This window comes from Hemibagrus wyckioides, linkage group LG07, assembly GCF_019097595.1.
Source record: "Hemibagrus wyckioides isolate EC202008001 linkage group LG07, SWU_Hwy_1.0, whole genome shotgun sequence".
NCBI lineage: Eukaryota > Metazoa > Chordata > Actinopteri > Siluriformes > Bagridae > Hemibagrus > Hemibagrus wyckioides.
Window position 1 is genome coordinate 4,306,612 of NC_080716.1, and position 2,500 is coordinate 4,309,111.

Below are 2,500 nucleotides of genomic sequence, written 5' to 3' on the forward strand. Positions count from 1 at the left end.
ACCTCATACACACACACACCTCATACACACCTCATACACACACCTCATACACACACACACCTCATACACACACACACACACCTCATACACACCTCATACACACACACACACCTCATACACACACACACACCTCATACACACACACACACCTCATACACACACACACACCTCATACACACACCTCATACACACACCTCATACACACACCTCATACACACCTCATACACACACCTCATACACACACCTCATACACACACACACACCTCATACACACCTCATACACACACACACACACATACACACACACACACCTCATACACACACCTCATACACACACCTCATACACACACACACACCTCATACACACACCTCATACACACACCTCAACACACCTCAACACACACCTCATACACACACACACCTCATACACACACACACACACCTCATACACACCTCATACACACACACACACCTCATACACACACACACACCTCATACACACACCTCATACACACACCTCATACACACACCTCATACACACCTCATACACACACCTCATACACACACCTCATACACACACCTCATACACACACCTCATACACACACACACACCTCATACACACCTCATACACACACACACACATACACACACACACACCTCATACACACACCTCATACACACACCTCATACACACACACACCTCATACACACACCTCATACACACACCTCATACACACCTCATACACACACCTCATACACACACCTCATACACACACCTCATACACACACACACCTCATACACACACACACCTCATACACACACACACACACCTCATACACACACACACACCTCATACACACACACACACCTCATACACACACACACACACACACCTCATACACACACACACACCTCATACACACACACACCTCATACACACACACACACACACCTCATACACACCTCATACACACACCTCATACACACACACACACCTCATACACACACACACACACCTCATACACACACCTCATACACACACCTCATACACACACACACCTCATACACACACACACACCTCATACACACACACACACCTCATACACACCTCATACACACACACACCTCATACACACACACACCTCATACACACACCTCATACACACACCTCATACACACACCTCATACACACACCTCATACACACACCTCATACACACCTCATACACACACACACACCTCATACACACACACACCTCATACACACACCTCATACACACACCTCATACACACACCTCATACACACACACACCTCATACACACACCTCATACACACACCTCATACACACACCTCATACACACACCTCATACACACACACACCTCATACACACCTCATACACACACACACACCTCATACACACACACACATACACACACACACACCTCATACACACACCTCATACACACACACACCTCATACACACACCTCATACACACACACACCTCATACACACACACACACCTCATACACACACCTCATACACACACCTCATACACACACACACCTCATACACACACACACCTCATACACACACCTCATACACACACCTCATACACACACACACCTCATACACACACACACCTCATACACACACCTCATACACACACACACCTCATACACACACCTCATACACACACACACCTCATACACACACACACACACCTCATACACACCTCATACACACACAGAGAATAAACATCATGAACACTTACATTAAGATCTCTGAAAAATTCATTATAGTCTAAAGCGTAGCCCACTACAAAGTGGTTAGGAATCTCAAAGCCAACATCTGTGAGAGAGAGAGAGAGAGAGAGAGAGAGAGAGAGAGAGAGAGAGAATACACATCATAATGCTTTATAATAAAGACTATTAATTGCTGAAAGACAGACAGAGAGAGAAAGACAGACAGACAGATAGATAGAGAGAGAGGGAGAGATAGACAGACAGACAGATAGATAGAGAGAGAGGGAGAGAAAGACAGACAAACAGACAGATAGATAGATAGATAGATAGATAGATAGATAGATAGATAGATAGATAGATAGATAGAGAGGGAGAGACAGACAGACAGACAGACAGACAGACAGACAGACAGACAGATAGATAGATAGATAGATAGATAGATAGATAGATAGATAGCTAGATAGAGAGAGAGAGAGAGAGGGAGAGAAAGACAGACAGACAGATAGATAGAGAGAGAGGGAGAGACAGACAGGCTGGTACTTACAGTCAGGAAGACAGACGGCCTGATTAGGGACCCTCTTCACCAACAAACTACAATCAGGACACAACACCTCTAATTACACTACTGTATTACACACACACACACACACACACACACACACACACACACACACACACACACACACACACACACACACTCACCCTGCCACTTTGATGAGTTTGGGTTTAAAGGCTTGGACGTGAGTCAGCAGCTT

General features: G+C 45.1%; 1 protein-coding gene across 24 annotated transcripts in view; it reads right to left on the reverse strand.

The window, feature by feature from the left end:
• The window catches only part of prtfdc1b (phosphoribosyl transferase domain containing 1b), an 11,090-nt gene that overhangs the window by 3,126 nt on the left and 5,464 nt on the right, over positions 1-2,500 (reverse strand). For all 24 annotated transcript variants that reach the window (XR_009205109.1, XR_009205111.1, XR_009205110.1 and 21 more), the window contains exons 6-8: positions 2,448-2,500; positions 2,290-2,336; positions 1,775-1,851 (exon numbers count right to left, since the gene is read on the reverse strand). The exon at positions 2,448-2,500 is cut by the window's right edge and continues 30 nt beyond it. Coding sequence is in view for 1 of the 24 variants with exons in the window: in XM_058396060.1 (XP_058252043.1) it covers positions 1,775-1,851; positions 2,290-2,336; positions 2,448-2,500 (177 nt within the window). In the remaining 23 variants the exon portion in view is untranslated. The remainder of the gene's footprint in view (positions 1-1,774; positions 1,852-2,289; positions 2,337-2,447) is intronic.